The sequence below is a fragment of the Rana temporaria genome, chromosome 8 (assembly GCF_905171775.1).
Source record: "Rana temporaria chromosome 8, aRanTem1.1, whole genome shotgun sequence".
In the NCBI taxonomy this organism is placed as follows: Eukaryota; Metazoa; Chordata; class Amphibia; order Anura; family Ranidae; genus Rana; species Rana temporaria.
Window position 1 is genome coordinate 36052825 of NC_053496.1, and position 19416 is coordinate 36072240.

Consider the following 19416-nt stretch of genomic DNA (forward strand, 5'->3'; position numbering starts at 1 on the left):
ATGCTTTCCAGAAACTATTCCTTACATACCAGATGAATGGAAGCTTATAGAGAACAAAAGGAAAAACTCAACGTGGAAAATCCCACTGATCTCACATGCAAAAGGATTTGCAACACCTGCAACTTGGGACAGGTTCACACCTACAGGGGCGACCGAGCGTGTGCGTGTTTCCTGCGTGCCGCGTGTAGGGCAGCCCATTTTATTTGAAGAAATCCAGAAAGTAGACACTTTTCGAAAAAGCACGCCGTGCCCAAGTGCATGGCAATGCCGGGACAAGGTCAACTAGTCTGCACCTCCTCCCCTCTCCAAGATGTATGAGCATTATGTGTCACCCCCCCCCCCCCCCCCCCTAAAAAAAGAAGTAAACCCGAGCACTAATCTGAATGCTTACCCCTTAAGCATAATATTCGCATCCTTCCAGTAGAAACCCACACCACTGCTGAAATCCCACAAATAGTTTCCCCCTCATGCCCCCCCCCCCCCAAAAAAAAAAAATCAAATCAGCCCTCCTAGCACGTAATGTGTTTTCTGTCTACTTGCAATGTCTTCTGTGAGCTCCTTTTCCTCCGTTTGGAATGAGCACTGAATGTTAGTTGCAGTCATGTGCACTGCTTTATGTACAGTACACGTCCCATAGCCTATAGTCCATCTTGGGAACGAGCAAGAGAGAGTGGCATCCATGTGGTTCCTACATACAGTGGGGCAATGGAGAATGAACATAGCCATGGTGGTTGTGAGGGTGCAGGGGGGGTGACTTATCAGATTCTTGAAGATCCTTTAACAAAGGGGCCCCCCAGATCATGCCCCCCCCCCCAATATTAATGAGTAGGGGCACATACCCCTACTCATTTACCAAAAAAAAGTGTAAGTTAATAAAAACACAACACCAGTTTCCTTTATTAAAAAACAAAAATCCCCAAAAATAAATGTCCCCCCATAGTAGATCCAACGTCAATCGCGATGCCCACCACCGCCACTAACGCCGACCCAAGAAAAATAAAAGAGCTCTGCACCCGACGAGGGTTCCTACCTTTTAACAGCTCCGCCCCCTGACAGTTCTTAAATAACTAAGGGGTGGAGCCACCTGATAACGTCACTGGGTGACATCATCAGCTGGTCCCACCCCTTAGTTATTTAAGAACTGTCAGGGGGCTGAGCAGTCAGACAGCAGGAATGAATAGGTGTACTATGTACCCCATACTCATTCACAAGGGGGCTTCCTAATGCCGATAAGTCACACCCCGTGCCATGGTTGTGGGGAAGAGGCCATTGTCCTCATCAGCATGGGGACAAGGGGCTTTGGGGGGGATCCCCATAAAATCTGCTGTTCTTAACGACTCATCGGCTGTCAGCGGGATTCCTCACTAACAGCAGAATGTAAACAAAACAAATTCTGTTTTTTAAATAAACTCCCACGCCAAAACAACCCACGCCAAACTTTTTGTTTTAAATGCGTTGGGGTCCCCCCAAAATCCATACCAGACCCTTATCTTTGAATTAAATAGTAACACATTTTTGATTAAATTTATTTTGTTTCTTTATGTTCATTAGTATCTAACGAATTCTAAATTTTCCGAACAACTTGAATTCGGGTTGAAAAATTATCAGATTCAAAATTCTTTGTGTGAAGAACAGTGGGTTAAGGAGCGGGCTGGGGAGTCGGCTGTCACATCCTTGCAACCGATGACTCATCAGCTGTCAGCGGGCTTCCCCCGCTATGGATTTTGGTGGCCTGGTATGGACTGTGGGTGTGATCCCATGCGGTTTTCTTTTTTGAATTTTTATTTGCTGGCAATTCTGTTTACATTCATGTTTCAGCGGGGAAGCCCACTCACAGCTGATGAGTCATCAGTTCTCAACAACCAGCTATTCTTCACACAGAATACAATTTGTTACTTTTCAATTCGGAGATTCCGGTACATCTGAATCTTCGAATATCCAAAAATGTGTCCAAATTTATTTTTAGACCGAAACTAATTGCACGATTTTAATCTGCATTTCTGGACATTTTTTTTTACTCAAATACGCACATAAGCGTGCAAGACACACCCTAAGCAAAAGCTAGAAGAATTTTTAAGCAACTTACATTTACTATATAGTCCATCCTTTTTATGCAGGAATCTTCTGCCCACAGGGGGCTGTACATAGCTTACTGAAAGCATTCACCTGAAGAAGACACGTTAAAAGTGACGAAACGCGTCAGTCAAAGCTGGGTGACATCACTTCTGGTCCGGAACCGAAACTCAGTGAAAAAACGCAATAGTAAATTTATTTAAATGTTCATACATGCAAGTACCGTTATAGTTAACCTTCATGATTTCCAAAACACACAATTCTGAGGCCTTGAAGGCTCCCCTTAGTCAATGCAAAGATCCAACATACTGTAAATGTATAACTTGCTGGAAGTTCACTGCAGTTTTTGATAATGCAAAGCGCACAGACTCCAAGATGAAGAGTCCAGTGTAAAATATATATTGAACTCTTCCTATAGTAAATCCATCTCATTCGATGTATGACAGCCATGTGGGCGGGGCTGATAAACATCTCCCATGGAGGGGCTCATGTATGAAGGTCACAATCAATTTTTTTATATTAATTAATTTTTTTTATTTTTTATAGAGCACCAAAAATCCCCTGGAAGCCAAAAACAGACAGAGGCCATTAAAGGTTATTAATGTTAAGGAATGCAAAGGTAAACTGTATGATGTAAGCTGGGGCAATCTGATCAAAGGAGCAAACATTCCATTCCAAGGCAATGCAGACACCGGCATACAATGCGGTTCAGATCCACTGTAAGGCTGCAATCACACTTGAGTGTAGCGTTTTTTCGTGTATTTTCATACACGATTTTGTTGCATTTTTATACAGAGTTTTTGAGCTTTTTTTATTAGCCAATAGAGAAAACTATCATCTGTTGCTTGGTTTTTCATCAGCTTTTATTAATATTAATTTACGGTAAGGGATTAGAGTTAAGGCTAGGTTAGGGGAGACTACTAATACTACATGAATGTAAAATAAATACACAAATAAATAAAAATAATGATAAATAAATACTATGTAACAATAAATTAACCCCTAAGTGCCGGTTCACACTACAGCGACTTGGGATCCAACTTGTCAGACCTCAAGTTGCCCCAAGTCGCTGGACATAAGAAATTCCATTGAAGCGAATGGGAGCCGTCTTAATGTACACTACTGAAGTCGCTCCGACTTCAGAAAAGGTTCCTGTACTACTTCAAGGCAACTTGTACCCATAGATTTCAATGGAAGTTGCCTCCAAGTCAGCTCTCTGTCTTAAAGCGGGGGTTCACCCCAAAAAAAAAAAAAAATGGATAATCATGAAAATATAGAGGCAGAATATACATATAAGGGGTTTGCCTGAAATAAAACAACATACTGAACTGCTTCCAAAAGCGACCAGTCTATTCCAGTTCATTCGAAGGACATTTGCACCGAAGAAGATTGAAATAGACAGAGTGCACTGTGCCCTTCTCCCAATCCCCCAAAATGCAGAGAGAACAAGAGATGCAATTTGTAAAATGCACAGATATCCAGTAAAAGAAGCCATTATGAAAAGCAGTACGCAATTAATCTACGGTTGACTTTGAGGGTGCAAATAGCTTTGTTTCCAGATTTATCACATAGAACACTTATGCAACGAAGAATGATTAAACCCAGTGTTGCCAACCGTATGTTTTTTTACGGACAATCCATAAAAAAAAGGCACTTTTTTCCTGTACGTAATTGTCCGTTATAGGACAAAAGTGCACACAAAAAATAGGCGCTGAATGGATCCAATTCTGATCCTGCATTCCGCCCGGGCCCAGGGGGCGGATTTAACAGAGGCTGGCTCACTGTGTGGCGTGCTACTGGTTTGCGCACCGGCGATGCGAGTGATGTCATGGCGCATTCAGCCAGGTGCGCCAGGCGTTAAAAATATTGTAGTCACCAGAAGCTCCGAGCTGGGCAGGCCGAATGGAGCAGTTTTGCCTTTGTGGTGCCGGCGGTAGCCGTGGTCTGCCCAGGCAATTCAGTGACAGCCCAGCAGCTGCCCAGGCATCCACACACAGCACAATGGACCAGCTCAGGGCAAGCCTGCATTCTTAGATTTCTTTGCTCTAAGGTAAGGAGGTGATGGTGGCAAGAGGAGCTGGTGCCTGGTGGGGGCAGAAGGTGGCAGGAGCTGGCGGGGGCAGAAGGTGGCAGGAGCTGGCGGGGGCAGGAGGTGGCAGGACCTGGCGGCAAGAGGAGCTGGTGGTATCCGGAGGTGGCAGGAGGAGCTGGTGGTGGTGGCAGGAGCAGGTGGTGGCAGGAGGAGCTGGTGGCATCAGTAGGTTGCAGGAGGAGCTGGTGGTGGTGGCAGTAGGAGCTGGTGGTGGGGGTAAGAGGAGCTGGTGGTGGCAGAAGAAGCTGGTGGTGGTAGGAGGTGATGGCGGCAATAGCTGGTGGTGACAGGGGGTAGTGCTGCGTTTTGGATCAGATAGCCTGTGGGATGCGTCTGGTGAGGGGAAGTTTTTTTTTTTCCGCCTTCGTTCTCCCCCCTGGAAAGTGTAGTGGAGAGAAGGGGGAAGGGATTTGTATAGATATTTTGTGTAGTGTGCATTTTTATGCTGTATGTTGGAATTTGTCTTAAAGGAGTTGTAAAGGAAAATGCTTTTTCACTTTAATGCAACCTATGCATTAAGGTGAAAAAACATCTGATGTTGCCGCCCCCCCCCGAACCCCGTTATACTTACCTGACCCCTTGAAAGTCCAGCGGCCTGGCCGCTGGTTGGCTAGCGCGGATGGATTGAGAGCAGCGCAGCCATTGGCTGGCGATGCTGTCCATCACATCCAGTGAGGCGCGCCAAGGGGCTGGGCCGAGTGATACAGCGAGCGGCTATGGCCGCTCGCTGTATCACAGGAGCGCGCCCGCAATTAGTGACCACCATGCGAGCTCTCGCATGACTGTGGTGACTAATTGCGGGGAGGACCAGTGACAGCCGCCGAGGGACCCCAGAAGACGAGGATCGGGGCCACTCTGTGCAAAACGAACTGCACAGTGGAGGTGAGAATGACATGTTTGTTATTTAAAAAAAAAAAAAAAAAAATGTCCTTTACAAACCCTTTAATAAAAAGAAGAAACAAAAAAAAAAAAAAGGGATTATTAAAAAAAAATATGATGTTAATATTTAGCAGGAGTTCCCCTCTGAAATGCAGAAATATACACAGTGTGCAGATTGGTATACACTCTAAGGCTGGATTCACACCGATGCATTTTTTTGTGCTTTTTGCATTTTGTAGCTTTGCAAAAAGCACTAGAACTGCATAGGTGTGAATCTCTAATACACACAGAATCTGGTGCAGCCGTGCATTAGTAACCAATCAGCTTCCAGGTTTTATTGTCCAAACCTAATTGAACAAGCTTAAGTCAGAAGCGGATTGGCTACATCGCACAGCTACACCAAATACTGAGTGAACCAGTTTTGGTAAATCTCCCCCTATAGGTGACCGGTCCCTGGATGTTAGCTTATAGTATACCATAGCTCCCAACTGTCCCTGATTTCAAGGGACTGTCCCTGATTTGGAACAATGTCCCTCTGTCCCTCTTTCCTCCTTATTGATCTCTCATTTTGGTCTGATCCATATAGTTGTATATAAAACACACTATTTAATGTTTCAATTATTTTTATACAGAATTCGCCTTTAAGGGGGTGTGTCCTATGCCTACATACTTTCGCTAATAGGTGTCCCTCGTTCCCATCTGAAAAGGTTGGGATGTATGGTATACTATGGCCACATTTCCCACCAGCGCCCGCTTCTACTGCAATTTGATATAGGTCGCCCATAGACAGGTTCTCCTCCAGCTGTGCACAGCACAGGAACAAGGAAGGTCCACCGGACAAACATTTGACATTTTTCTGGGATTTTACCATCTCATGCAAATCAGGGAGGAGATGTGAAATCGTACTACGGTTCATCGCCCTGTGTCAACACCGAGCGCAAAATAAACTCACGCCGAACACACAGATTGCAGGTCACCAGCCTCCTCCTCTCCATTTCAGTGCATATAATTCATTGTTTTTACAACCTAATGCACCGATTAGTTTTGACAATTTTTTGGTTCCTTCTTATATCCTGAATGCTCATATTGTCTGTTGGGTGCCAAGCCAAACTTCAAGCCATTGTTTCCATACACTGCACTGATGATAGCCAAAAAGCCTAAAACCGCTGTATGCAGCTCGGCACTCTTATCAGTTACATTGTTCCCAGCTTACTCTGAGGACTACAGAACACCCCTCCTCATGTGAACATTAGAGAAGGAGGTGTTCTGTAGTCCGGTTCTGTTGGCTGTCCTGAAAGGAGGGTAAGTGAGCGTGGTCACCCTAGGAGAGGAAGTCATTGACAGGATCACTGGTTCCACTGTAATAATAATAATAATAATAATGCAACTGCACAATAACTAATGTGTTGCAACATATTACATTTTTTTTAGGTCAGATACATCTCAAGAAAGACGAAAAAAAAAGAAAAAGAAAACAAAAGACCCCCTCCTCCACCACAACAACTGAAAAGCAAAATATTAAAAATATTTCAAAAGTAAAAAGAATATATTACTAATATTGTAGCCACATAAGAACCAGTGAGTTGCAATATATTACATTTTTGTTTTTTTAGGTCAGATACACCTCAAGGAAGACAGACACTCACAACATTTTAAATTAAATAATAATATTATATATATATATATATATATATATATATATATATACACACACACACACACACACACACACACACACACATATATATATATATTATATATATACACACCACGCACTATTTTGCCCTGAAAATCAGGGCAAAATCGTGGGTGCGCGATATACGCCGATACCCGCCACGAGTTTGAATACTGCGCCGGCATATACCGAGCGCAGTACACTCGTGAATCTTCGGGCAGTCTCGGCGCCTCTCGCACTGACGTCCTGAGCGTACAGGACGACAGCGTGACAGTTGCCGAGCCTGCCCGAAGATTCACGAGTGTACTGCGCTCGGTATATGCCAGCGCAGTATTCAAACTCGTGGCGGGAAACGAGCGGGGAGGACGCCGCACCCGCCGAAGAGGACCCCCGACCCGCCGAGGAGGACACCCGACGAAGACGGACGCCGGACCCACCGAAGAGGACACCCGAAGTCGCAGAAGGACGCCGGACCCGACGAGGCCGCCGATGGACGCCGCGCAAGACACCAAAACTGTAAGTACAAAAAAACTTTTTTTCCACAGGATTGGGGGCCACTTTAGGGGTGCGCGGTATACGCGGGAGCGCGTTATACCGCGATAAATACGGTATATATATATATATATATATTTTTTTTTTTTGCCTGCAGAAGAATACGCAGCACATCAGTGTGAAAGCAGCCTTGAGCCCTTTTCACACGGTCAGGCAGACCCAATTTGACCCTCCATGCACCTCTAAGGAGTGGCAGACATAAACCAACTTCTGTTCTACCTCCAATCCGTAATACGTTTAAAAAAAAAAAAGGAAGAAGGAGTATAGTGGGCTGTGTCCATGTCCGCTCTGCATATGCAGAGTGGACACGAACATCCCGTCCACCCGCTCTGCTGATTGTGGCCCGTGACCAGTTACCAAGTTGCTTAAGTGGCCCTTGCTCTTCAAAAGGTTGGGCACCCCTGGTATAGAAGATGGTCCATTAGACCCCTTTCACACTGGATGGGTTTTTCAGGCGCTTTAGCGTTAAAAATAGCGCCTGAAAAAAAGCCTCATCTGCAATCCCAGTGTGAGAGCCCGGGTGCTTTCACACTGGAGCAGTGCGCTTGCAGGACGTCCAAAAATGTCCTGCAAGTAGCTTCTTTAAGGCACTTTCGTGTGTGTATACACATCGGCGCCCCCACCTCTGCAGGCGCCTGGGTACAAAGCACCCTGCGCACCCTGCCTAGGATCGGCCCTGCATAGGATAACACTGAGCTGCTTCTACAGGCCAAACGCTAAACCCCTCCAGAAGCAGTGATTTTTTTTAAGGCAGTGTGCATGGAGCCTAAAGATGGAGGCATTGGAGAAGAGCAGCAAAGAGTACTTGTGCTTCAAGCAAAGCAGCGTTGGACTCTAAGGGTTAAGCAGGTTTAGTTCCTCTAAGCTTTCGGGAAACCAGTTATGTTTGGTGCCTGCGGGTGGCATGCAATGCGAACAGCTGAAGTAACCTCAGCCATGTACACACAGATATTGTATGCACCGCATGGTTCTCGTTATTTCTCAAGGAAGAAACAAGTTCAGAGATGACCTCTGAGATACAAGAACGAGGGTTTTGCAGACACACAACTTCAAGGTTTTCTGGGAAATAACGGGTTCACCTTCCTTGGTTCCTCGTGCCGCTCCACTCCCCAGCAAACATGACAAATGGCCCGTATACACGAAAAACAAACAAAAAAAATGCTGCTTTTGATGCGATAATTACCATAAACGGATCGTTAGTCAGAGCTTTCGAGAGCCGATCACGATAGTTCATCCGATCGGACAAACGCAAAAAATTTCTCCAGATCGTTTAATCAGTACAGTTGACATCTAAAAATACAACAGAAATACACCACAACCAATGACATCACTTCCGATATTTTTATTTTGTCGTACGAGAATTTTCGTTACTTTAGTAAACTCTTCAGGTTCGATCTACGAGTAGCATGAAAAAAAAAAAAAAAAACAACGATCTGTTGTCCGATTTTCGGATGGTATGTACAGGGCTTAATCCAGAGTAAAACCAATGCATGAACCACTGATTAACATAGCGGCCAACTAACCACTTCAGCCCCGGACCATTTGGCTGCCCAAAGACCAGAGCTTTTTTTGCGATTCGGCACTGCGTCACTTTAACTGACAATTGTGCGGTCGTGCGATACGGCTCCCAAACAAAATTGAGGTCCTTTTTTCCCCACAAATACAGCTTTCTTTTGGTGGTATTTGATCACCTCTGTGGTTTTTATTTTTTGCGCAATAAACAAAAAAAAAAGAGCAACATTTTTGAAAAAACTTTTTGCTATAATAAATATCCCCAAAAATATATAAAAAAAAATTTCCTCAGTTTAGGCCGATAAGTATTCTTCTACATATTTTTGGTAAAAAAAAAAAAAATTTATTGGTTTGCGCAAAAGTTATAGCGTCTACAAAATGGAGGATAGTTTTATGGCATTTTTATTAATTTTGCATTTTATTTTACTAGCAATGGCAGTAATCAGCGATTTTTATTGTGACATTATGGCGGACACATCGGACACTTTTGGCGCTATTTTGGGACCATTCACATTTATACAGCGAACAGTGCTATAAAAATGCACTGATTACTGTGTAAATATGACTGGCAGTGAAGGGGTTAACCAGTAAGGGGAGCTGAAGGAGTTAAAGCGGAGTTCCACCCAAAAATGGAACTTCCGCTTATCCCACTCACCCCCTTACATGCCACATTTGGCATGTAATTTTTTTTGGGGGGGGGGGGAAATGGGGGCTTCAGGAGAAGGGGACTTCCTGTCCCACTTCCTCCTTCCACCGAGGGGCTGGAAAGGCGATTAGCTTAATCGCCTTTTCACAGCCCCTCCCTGTAGGCAAGCGCCTGTCCAATCGGACAGCGCCGCGCCACTTGCGCATGCGCAGTGCCGCTCGCGCATGCGCAGTGGGTGTCCGGCCGTGAAGCCGAAAGCTGTCACGGCCGGGTGCCCACAGTGACAATGAAGACGCCGGCCGGTGAGGGGGGGAGAGGAGCGGAGCCCCGGCCGGCGCGTCGCTGGAACCGTGGAGCAGTTAAGTGTCTGTTTATTAAAAGCCAGCAGCTACACTTTTTGTAGCTGCTGACTTTTAATAAACATAAATATTGTCTGGAACTCCCCTTTAAGTGTATCCTAGGGATGTGTTCTAACTGTGGTGGGGATGGGCTATGTGTGACACGACACAGATCGCTGCTTCCGATCACAGGGAGCTGTGATCAGTGTCCTGTCACTAGGCAGAATGGGGAAATGACTTGTTTACATCAGCATTTCCCCGTTCTTCCTCTTCGCGAGACGATCGCGGGATCTCCCGGAGGACATTGCGCGCCCACAGGGCCCAGTCTTAAAAGGGGATGTACCCATACGTCCATATGCCCAGCAGTGCCATTCTGCCAACGTATATAGTCCTGCAGTGGTCGGCAAGGTGCTAAGGAGTCTATGGGGTTGATTTACTAAATCTGGAGAGTGCAAAATCTGGTGCATGGTAGCCAATCAGCTTCTAACTTCAGCTTGTTCAATTAAGCTTTGACAAAATAACCTGGAAGCTGATTGGTTTTCTAAGTAGAGCTGAATTCAATGGAGCTGAATTCCCCAATAAATACTGGAGACGGTCAGGGACATCGCTTCCATGTTACAAGAGATTGTTAAAAACTGTTTGCAAGACTCAGGAGAGAGACATCTTGCCATGTTGCAAACCACGAATAGACTGCCCAAGGTTAGAGAAGACTTCTGAAATGTGACAAAAACTGATACAATTACTACACATTTTGTATCAATAACAACATATGTAGTGAAGTGCTGCCCTCACTAATATTAATTAACTGAAAAAAAAAAACAAAAAACAAAAAAACACCCTTAAATCTTTACTTTTTTTTCACCTTTCCATCTATTAAATCTTCTGCCCTTGTTTTTTTTTTTTGTTTTACTTTGGATAGTAAAACATTTTTTTTTCTGCCAGTAAATACCTTATACAGCCCACTTCCTGTTTGTCTGGTCATTAGCCTAGGCTTATGACATCACACACAGCGCTCACTCTCTCACGTGAGAGTTTGCCAGGAAGGGAGGGCGATCAGTCCTAAGAGGGCCAATGAGAGCTGCAGAGCTGGAAGTTGACATCCAGGAAGTGAACAGGCAGCAGCTTCAGCTGCCCACAGTTAACATGGCTGCAGCCAGACGCCGTGGAGAGAGATTTCTGCAGCCTATTTGGCAAGTACAGAATCCCAGTATATATAGAATAATATGCAAAGTGGTTGGAGGGAAGCTTCAGAATGGCAAAGATGTTTTTATTACAAATGATGTGAGCAGACGGCAGTTCCTCTTTAATAAATCAAATGATATAAAAATAAATGGTGAAAAAAAACTGTAAATATTACCAACAAATGCACACAGTGAAAACTAAAGACAATCATAAATCCACCAGGTGTGTGTATAAAACACATCTCGGAGTTCACACATAAAGTGTTAGACAACCAAAATACTGTGTGCAATCCACAAATATACTATATTATCAAAAGGGTTTTATATTTTGTTATAAAATTTGGCAGACGGCAAATTTTTCTCCTTCATTGATGCAAGCTAATGAGGCGGCACTGATGGGCACCGATAGGCTGCACTGATAGGCACTTAGAGGTGGCATTGGTGGGCACTGAGAGGTGACACAGAGGTGACACTAATGGGCATTGATAGGTGGCACTGGTGGGCACTAAGAATTGGCACTAGTAGGTGGCATTGATAGGTGGCAGTGATGGCCACTGATCAGCACTGGTAGGTGACATTGATAGCAGTGCTGCTAGATGGCATGGATGAGGCACTGACTGGCATTACTGGTGGGCATTGATAGGTGGCAGTTTTGGGCATTGATAGGTGGTACTGATTGGCACTGACAGGTGGCACTGGTGGTCACTGTGGGCACTAATGAGGCAGAATTGCCTCTTTCCCTTACATAGCAGCCGGTGATTGGCTTTTTTTTTCTCCTCACGCTGTCTGCGCGAGTAGAAAAAAAAAAACAATTACCGAGCTTTGTTTAGATCACGTGATCAGCTGTCATTGGCTGACAGCTGATCACGTGGTAAGGGGCCAGGACCGCCCCCTTACTCGGATCCGTGATCACCCGAGTCTCAGTGACTCCGTGATCACAGCGCGCGCCGCGCACGCCCTGCAGGGGGTGCGTGCAAAGACCTCCCGGCAATTGGGGTCCGCGCTGTAGCCGTCATTCGACTATAGCGTGGGCCCCTAGTGGTTAAAGCAGAGTTCCACCTGGGTGAAGAAAATACAAATACTGTAGCTGCTGACTTTTAGTATAAGGCCACTTACCTGTCCTGGGAGCCCGCAATGTCGGCACCCGAAGCAAACCCATCCATCGGCTCCGGGTGCAGGCGCCGGCATCCTTATACAAAACCTGCGCATGCTCAGAATCAAGTCGACGCATGCTTGGAAGCATTGAACTTAGTTTTATTCAGCACGTCGTGCGTTTGACGTCACCGCGTTGTGACCCGATCGGATTTTGGACTGATGGTGTGTACGCATATCAGGCCGTACGGCCACTTCAGAGGTGAACCGATGAAAACGGTCCGGTCTCATCGGTTTGGTCCGACCGTGTGTACAGGGCCCAACTCTGCGGGCCCCCCTGGCTCCTACTGGGTGGGGAGCGGAGGAAGATCACTCCGCCAGGGAAGGCAAGGAGATAAGCAGGCAGGCGGCTGGCCCGGGACTTGAGCCAAGGCAGAAGAACGTGAGTGGAGGTGAATGGGCGTGCGCCCAAAACTAAAGAACTATTCCCTCCGCTCCGACCAGCACATGATCATCAGAAAGGGGCACAGATAATGGAAAAAAATACACCCCCTAAGCTAAATTCTGCACTGACCGTGTTTGAAATTGCCCCAGCCCCTGTTCAAATCCAATTCGGGGACAAAACCAGAGACTTGGTCCGGGGACAGCGTCCCCAATCCGGGGAATGTCCCCTGAAACCGGGGATGTCTGGTCACCCTACACCACACCTCCAGTTCTGGTAACATATGTGAAACCCAAAATTTGACATCACTTCCTGTCCCAGTGACAATGGTCACCAGGTCATAATAGAGGGTACATCTCCCCAGCAGGGACAAATACAGCAATAAAAACCTTATAGGGGTTGTAAACCTTCCCAGCACTATTCAAAAGTAAGAAACACAAAGGTTTTGGCTTTAATACACTTCAACTGACAATAAATATCTTTTTACATATTTGACATATGGCTTATAATTGAGTCCTATAACTTGTACTATGGCATTTCACTGCCATCTAGTGGTGAGAATTCATAACACGAGCATACTGGGATTTATTTACTAAAGGAAAGGGGGCTGTTTACTTTGCAAGGAAAGTTACACATTACAAGGGAAATTTCTCCAGCATTTAGCAAATTCACTTTGGTGAAAAAATACCAAAACATGTGCAAAGAAAAAAAAAACCCTATTAGATTGTAAGCTCTCATGAGCAGGGGTGTCAAACTCAAATTCATCGGGGGCCACATTAGCTGTATGGTTGCCCTCAAAGGGCGGGTTGTATCTGTAGGACTATGAATCCACTCTACGGGTGTGCTACGTACAGAGTGCAGGGTACATGGGTGCGCTATGTACAGGGGTGCGCTATGTACAGGGTGGGCACTATGTACAGTGGGTGCGCTACGTACAGAGTTCAAGGTACAGGGGTGCGCTACGTACAGAGTGCCATGTACAGGGGGTGCGCTACGTACAGGGTGTGCTATGTACAGGGGGTGTGCTACGTACAGAGTGCAGGCTACAGGGGTGCGCTACGTACAGAGTGCAGGCTACAGGGGTGCGCTACGTACAGAGTGCAGGCTACAGGGGTGCGCTACGTACAGAGTGCAGGCTACAGGGGTGCGCTACATACAGAGTGCAGGCTACAGGGGTGCGCTACGTACAGAGTGCAGGCTACAGGGGTGCGCTACGTACAGAGTGCAGGCTACAAGGGTGCGCTACATACAGAATGCAGGCTACAAGGGTGCGCTAAGTACAGAATGCAGGATAGAGGGGTACGCTAAGTACAGAATGCAGGCTACAGGGGTGCGCTACATACAGAATGCAGGCTACAGGGGTGCGCTACGTACAGAATGCAGGCTACAGGGGTGCGCTACGTACAGAATGCAGGCTACAGGGGTGCGCTACGTACAGAATGCAGGCTACAGGGGTGCGCTACGTACAGAATGCAGGCTACAGGGGTGCGCTACGTACAGAATGCAGGCTACAGGGGTGCGCTACGTACAGAGTGCAGGCTACAGGGGTGCGCTACGTACAGAGTGCAGGCTACAGGGGTGCGCTACGTACAGAGTGCAGGCTACAGGGGTGCGCTACGTACAGAGTGCAGGCTACAGGGGTGCGCTACGTACAGAGTGCAGGCTACAGGGGTGCGCTACGTACAGAGTGCAGGCTACAGGGGTGCGCTACGTACAGAGTGCAGGCTACAGGGGTGCGCTACGTAAAGAGTGCAGGCTACAGGGGTGCGCTATGTAAAGAGTGCAGGGTACAGGGGTGCGCTATGTAAAGAGTGCAGGGTACAGGGAGAAACGAACAGGTGTTGGCCGGAGGCCACTTAGCAAGGCCTGGCGGGCCGGATTCGGCCTTGTGTGTGACACCTATGGTATAGTAGTATTGTAACTGTACTTTCTCCCTTTATATTTAAAGCACTGCTGGTATCAATCCTGTATTATAAAAATAATTCAAAAACTGCAAAGTTCAACAGTGTTTCATCACCATCTAGTGGTGATCAATCATAACACATACATTGTTTTCATAATAAAAAGATGACATACTTGGATGGTTTTACAAACAGTCTTAGAGTACTTAGTGGCAGAGATAAAGAGGCTGCGCTTGGTGAATGCAGTGACATTTCACTCTTCAAAGAATACCCAACCAGGTGCAAGGGGAAAGAAATAACAAGAAAAAAAACAGCATTTTTGCTTGCCCATTGGCTTATTGTGAAATCCTATAACTTATACTATGGCACTTCATTGCCATCTAGTGGTGATAATTCATTACACAAGCATTGTTTTCATGATAAAAATATGGTCCTACTAGTTTTGACTTACTAAAGGCAAAGAGGTTTTTCACTTTGCAAGGGACGTTACACATTGCAAGGGAATTTTCTCCAGTGCTTAGTAAATGTGGTGAAAGAATATCCAATCAACAAGTCTTATATAGAAGAAAATGAGCGCTTATGAGCAGGGCCCTGTTAATCCTCTTGTGTTTTATTGTATTGTGAATGTACAATCTCCCTTTATATACTGCTCAAACTCTTGGCGCTATATAAATCCTGTATTATAAAATAATAAAAAAAAAAGTTTTTTTGCTTGCATATGGCTGGAAGATGAAAGTCAACAGAGCTTCAATATATTCACTAAGCTCTGGGCAAAATTCCCCTGCAAAGTACAACTTATTTTGCAAAGTGAACACTATTTGCCTTCAGTGATTCAAACCCATGGACTCAGAGGGCCGGATTCACAGAGATACGACGGTGTATCTACTGATACTCCGTCGTATCTCTGAGTTCTGCCGGTCGTATCTACGCGACTGATTCATAGAATCAGTTACGCATTGATATGCCTTAGGCCCCATACACACGAGAGGATCCATCCGCTGGAATTGATCCGCGGACCGGCTCCAGCGGATAGATCCTATGGTGTGTACAATCCAGCGGATCTGTTTCCGCGGATATTTATCCCCTGGGATGGATTTCAAGCGGATAAAAATTTGAAGACATGCTTTAAAATCTATCCGCTTGAATCCATCCCAACGGATTGATCCGCTGGTCTGTACAGACTCACCGGATCAATCCGTCCGAATGGATCCCCCGCATGCGTCGTAATGATTCGACGCATGCGTGGAATTCCTTATATGACAGCGGCGCGACACGTCATCGCAATGGGATTTCAGCACGGATTTCGATCCGATGGTGAGTACACTCCATCGGATCCAAATCCGCGGAAATCCTCGAGAGGATTTATCCGCGGAAACGGTCCGGTGGACCGTATCCGCGGATAAATCCTCTCGTGTGTACTAGGCCTAAGATCCGACAGGTGTAACTGTGTTACACCATCGGATCTTAGGCTGCAATTCCAGGCCGGCCGCTAGGTGGCGTTTCGCTTTATTTACGCAACGATTATGCAAATGAGGAGATACGCCGATTCCAAAACGAACGACTGCCCGGCGTTTTTTTTTTTTACGTCGTTTGTGTTCGGCTTTTCCCGGCGTATAGTTACCCCTGCTTCTATGAGGCGCAGCCAATGTTAAGTATGGGCGTCGTTCCCGCGACAAAATTTTAATTTTTTACGTCGTTTGCGTAAGTCGTTCGCGCATACGGATGGACGCAATTTACGTAAACGTCGAAACCAATGACGTCCTTGCGACGTCATTTGGAGCAATGCACGCTGGGAACATTTCCGGATGGCACATGCGCTATTCGATCGGCGCGGGAACGCGCCTGATTTGAGTAGTACACTCCCCCTAGCCGCGGAATTTGAATTTCGCCGGGGGATTTACGATACGCCGCCGCAAGTTTAGAGGTGAGTGTTTTGTGAATTACCCACTTGCCTCAAAAACTTGCGGCGGCGGATCTTAAATCACATAGGTTACGCAGATCTAAAGATCCGCTAACCTATGTGAATCTGGCCCAGAGTGTTATCAGTAAGGATTCTTAGAACTTGTATTATGGAATTTTATCGCCATCTATTGGTGATAAATCATAGCACAGCCATTGTTTTCATAATAAAAATATAGCATACTAGGATTAAATTTACAAAGAGGATGTACTTTGTGAATTTGATAAAATTTCACATCGCAAAGAATAGAAACAGGTGCAAGGAAAATAAAAATAAATAAGAGATAAAAAAAAAACATGCACATGATTGCACTATGGAAGTTTCACCTCATTCACTAAACTCAGCAACATTCAAAATCTTCCCTTGCAAAGTGAACAGTGTAATTGCCTTGGAAGGTCCCCATGATTGGGAACACTCCTGTTAATTAAGAACTGTCAGTGCCGTCACCTATGCAGGTTCCTAGTTCTTTGATGAAACACAGATTAAATGCATATGTAAATCCAATCCAACATAAATGTAATATGTTGCAGCTTCATCCGTTTTCTGTTTTCATTTTACAGTGGAATCTTGGATTACGCGCATAATTAGTTCCAGGAGAATGCGTGTAATTCAAAGCACTCGCATATCAAAGCGAGTTTCCCCATAGAAGTCAATAGTGGCCAGAGGTGGGGGGCGCCGGAGAGCCTCAGAGATACTCTGGAACAGCTCGGCTGATCTCGGAAACCCTTGGAAACACTCGGGAACAGAGTATTTCTGAGTATATCCGAGTGATTCCGAGTATTTCCGAACGGCTACGAACCGTTCCGAGTGTCACCGGGGCCCCCGCACTTCTGGCCAAATGCGGTACTGCTCACCCCATTAGCTTGAATTCTGCTCATTTTGTGAGACAACACTCACAAACCCAGTCAGGATTTTAAAAACACTCGTTAACCGCGTTACTCATAAACCAAGGTTCCACTGTATATATTTTTCCTTTACCTGCTGATTTGCTAGTAACACACTTCCTGTCCTATGGTGACAACTAACTTACCGTACTGTATATTTGGAGGGAGGGACAGTCTTGTCACCCTCGGCTATTCTCATGGTTTGGACTACCACCACCTCCTCCTCCTGGTTTGGACTACCACCACCCCCTTCTCCTGGTTTGGACTACCACCAGCCCCTCCTCCTGGTTTGGACTACCACCACCTCCTCCTGGTTTGGTCTACCACCACCTCCTCCTCCTGGTTTGGACTACCACCACCTCCTCCTGGTTTGGACTACCACCACCTCCTCCTCCTGGTTTGGACTACCACCTCCTCCTCCTGGTTTGGACTACCACCACCTCCTCCTGGTTTGGACTACCACCACCTCCTCCTCCTCCTCCTGGTTTGGACTACCACCACCTCCTCCTCCTGGTTTGGACTACCACCACCTCCTCCTCCTGGTTTGGACTACCACCACCTCCTCCTCCTGGTTTGGACTACCACCACCTCCTCCTCCTGGTTTGGACTACCACCAGCCCCTCCTCCTGGTTTGGACTACCACCACCTCCTCCTGGTTTGGACTACCACCACCTCCTCCTCCTGGTTTGGACTACCACCTCCTCCTCCTGGTTTGGACTACCACCACCTCCTCCTGGTTTGGACTACCACCACCTCCTCCTCCTCCTCCTGGTTTGGACTACCACCACCTCCTCCTCCTGGTTTGGACTACCACCACCTCCTCCTCCTGGTTTGGACTACCACCACCTCCTCCTCCTGGTTTGGACTACCACCACCTCCTCCTCCTGGTTTGGACTACCACCTCCCCCTCCTCCTGGTTTGGACTACCACCACCTCCTCCTCCTGGTTTGGACTACCACCACCTCCTCCTCCTGGTTTGGACTACCACCACCTCCTCCTCCTCCTCCTGGTTTGGACTACCACCACCTCCTCCTCCTGGTTTGGACTACCACCACCTCCTCCTCCTGGTTTGGACTACCACCACCTCCTCCTCCTGGTTTGGACTACCACCACCTCCTCCTCCTGGTTTGGACTACCACCACCTCCTCCTCCTGGTTTGGACTACCACCTCCCCCTCCTCCTGGTTTGGACTACCACCACCTCCTCCTGGTTTGGACTACCACCACCTCCTCCTCCTGGTTTGGACTACCACCACCTCCTCCTCCTGGTTTGGACTACCACCACCTCCTCCTCCTGGTTTTGACTACCACCACCTCCTCCTGGTTTGGACTACCACCACCTCCTCCTGGTTTGGACTACCACCACCTCCTCCTCCTGGTTTGGACTACCACCACCTCCTCCTCCTGGTTTGGACTACCACCACCTCCTCCTCCTGGTTTGGACTACCACCACCTCCTCCTGGTTTGGACTACCACCACCTCCTCCTGGTTTGGACTACCACCACCTCCTCCATGTCTCATCTCCACAACATAGGATGGAAGTGTTCTGTAGTTCACAGACTTCAAAGCTGCAATCTATTACATTTTTGATCTTGGGTTCGGGTATAATGTAATCCCTTGGCCATGTGCTTAAGAATGCGTATCTACAGACAGCGTCCAAGAATGGAATGAAATGGACTTTTAACTAAAATACAGAATATTTGATAGTTGAGGTTTTTCAGCAGGACTGAAATAACTTCCAGGAAAGAGAAATCCAATTGTCTGGTGTCCTGCATCTGATTACATGACTGACCTGAAGGAAAAAGGGAACCGTTGGCTCCGGTCGGGTTTTGCATCCACATCATCAGCAGCATCCGCTTCCTCTTCCTCTTCCTCTTTCTCTCTGATTTCGGACTCAGGAACCAGATTGTCCTCATCAATTCCTTCCATCTATGAAGGACAGACAAAGGATGAAGGAGACATGACATTGCTGTTGTATGGTGTAGGGAATTAGTTATAGTGTAGCACTTCCAAGGATGCAACAACTTCACCCTCCTGGCTGTCACTTTGTAGCAGTACTCCCCTGGCTCCCAGGCTTAGACCTCTTTCTCTATCCTCTGGACAGAACGCAAACTTTTGTATGCCCATGCAAACCATTCAAGGTAATGATCATACTCCACAACCACCCTGCAACCAAGTGTAATTCAGATC

The 19416-nt window shown here is 46.5% G+C and overlaps 1 protein-coding gene across 1 annotated transcript in view; it reads right to left on the reverse strand.

Moving 5' to 3' along the window:
* Positions 1 to 19416, reverse strand: part of CASP7 (caspase 7) — a 68309-nt gene that overhangs the window by 34415 nt on the left and 14478 nt on the right. The window contains exon 2 of the mRNA XM_040361580.1: positions 19019 to 19155. Within this exon, the coding sequence (XP_040217514.1) occupies positions 19019 to 19155 (137 nt within the window). The remainder of the gene's footprint in view (positions 1 to 19018; positions 19156 to 19416) is intronic.